Raw genomic sequence first — 1,986 nt, 5'->3', positions numbered from 1 at the left:
CAACTTCATTTGGTGAAGGGAACAAAAATATCAAGAAGCCTGAACCTAAAATTCGGGGAAGTGTAGCAACTTGCTACTGGTAATTTTGGTAATAATTGTGCCGATTTTCATACTTAAATAATTCTATTCAACTAGAATTAAATGACAGATGGAATCAGCTTAGAATATAGGTCAAAGTTTTTAGAAATATTGAAAATTTTAAATTATGTTCTATAACATATTCAATAGGAAAGGACTGCATAAAGTACAAGAAGAGTCCTTCCTGATGAAGAAAAAAAAATTATAGGTGAAATTTAAATGATTTTTAATTTAACTGGGTGTTTTTTTTTTTTTGAAATTTTAATAATATATCCTTTATTTCCAATGGTGGGGAAGACACAAAAGGATGGCTGCCAGCCAGACCCATGCGCTCAGTACTCCTCCCCTTCTTCTGCCTCTGCTTCCACGGAATCCACGCCCACCTCTTCATAATCCTTCTCCGGTGCTGCTAGGTCTTCCCCGGCCTCTGAGAACTCTCCTTCCTCCATACCTTCTCCCACATACCAATGCACAAAGGCCCGCTTGGCATACATGAGGTCAAATTTGTGATCCAGGCGGGCCCAGGCCTCTGTGATGGCCGTGGTATTGCTCAGCATGCACACGGCCCGCTGTACCTTGGCCAGGTCTCCCCCAGGGACCACGGTGGGAGGCTGGTAATTAATACCCACCTTAAATCCAGTTGGGCACCAATCTACAAACTGGATGGTGCGCTTTGTCTTGATGGTGGCAATAGCCGCGTTGACATCTTTGGGAACCACATCCCCCCGGTACAACATGCAGCAGGCCATGTATTTGCCGCGGCGAGGGTCACACTTAACCATCTGATTGGCTGGCTCGAAGCAGGCGTTGGTGATCTCTGCCACTGACAGCTGCGCATGGTATGCCTTCTCAGCAGAGATGACCTGGGCATAGGTCGCCAGTGGGAAGTGGATGCGAGGGTAGGGCACCAGGTTGGTCTGGAATTCTGTTAGGTCCACATTCAGGGTGCCATCAAACCTCAGGGAGGCTGTGATGGACGACACAATCTGCCCAATCAGACGATTGAGGTTGGTGTATGTGGGGCACGCAATATCCAGGTTCCTGAGGCAGATGTCGTAGATGGCTTCGTTATCCACCATGAAAGCACAGTCTGAATGTTCGAGCGTCGTGTGCGTGGTCAGGATGGAGTTGTAAGGCTCCACACAAGAATTATAAATTGGTCAGTTAAACAGGGTCAAGATGAAAGAATGAGATAGTAGGAATTGCTGAATGTAGAAAAGATGAGGAAAATTTAAAAATAAGATAAGTATATTGGTAAATGCTTGAGTTCTTACCCATCAATAATAAATCCATAGCACTGCTATGAAATGATAAGAGAAAATAAGTAAATAATAGAGAGATAGACAAATGATAGATAGATAGATTATATATAAGAGATAAATGATAGATATGGAGAGATGATTGATAGATAAGTGGTAGATAGATACATAGATAAATAGACAGTCAGACATACAGGAAGACAAACAGAGAGATAGCCAGGGACTACGTAAATAGACATGGACATAATAAAATATTATGACTTTGTTATCCTTAAGGTCATGTTTTTCTAAACTACCAGTAATTCTGTAGCATATGATACGTGTCCAAATTCCAAAGGAGATCTGTATTAACCTTATAAAAATATTTGTAGAAAGTATTGTATCTTCTTTATTGCTTCTTTGACTGTTTGGGTTTGTTTGTTTGTTTGTTTTGTTTTGTTTTTCATAATCTAAAACAATTTTTAAATTTAAATATACTTTAATAGTGTTTTCCCCCCTCCTTCATCTTCATCCAGACCCTCTTCTCTGCTCTTCCTACACAACATTAAGTTCTTTCTAAAAAAAAAAAAAAAAAAAAAAAAAAAGAAAAAAAAGAAAAGAAAAAAAGAAAAAAAAACAATATTACAGCAAAACTGCCTAATATAGTACC

The 1,986-nt window shown here is 39.7% G+C and overlaps 1 protein-coding gene across 1 annotated transcript; it reads right to left on the bottom strand.

Moving 5' to 3' along the window:
- Positions 1-410: 410 nt before the first annotated feature.
- On the bottom strand, positions 411-1,214 carry LOC110325235 (tubulin alpha chain-like). Its single transcript, XM_021203053.1, has one exon. The coding sequence runs from the start codon at positions 1,155-1,157 to the stop codon at positions 411-413; it is 747 nt and encodes a 248-aa protein (XP_021058712.1). The 5' UTR covers positions 1,158-1,214.
- Between the last annotated feature and the right edge of the window lie 772 nt (positions 1,215-1,986).

This window comes from Mus pahari, chromosome 8 (assembly GCF_900095145.1).
Source record: "Mus pahari chromosome 8, PAHARI_EIJ_v1.1, whole genome shotgun sequence".
Lineage (NCBI taxonomy): Eukaryota > Metazoa > Chordata > Mammalia > Rodentia > Muridae > Mus > Mus pahari.
Note: the sequence above shows the minus strand (reverse complement) of the source record. Positions and strands in the feature narration are given on the sequence as shown.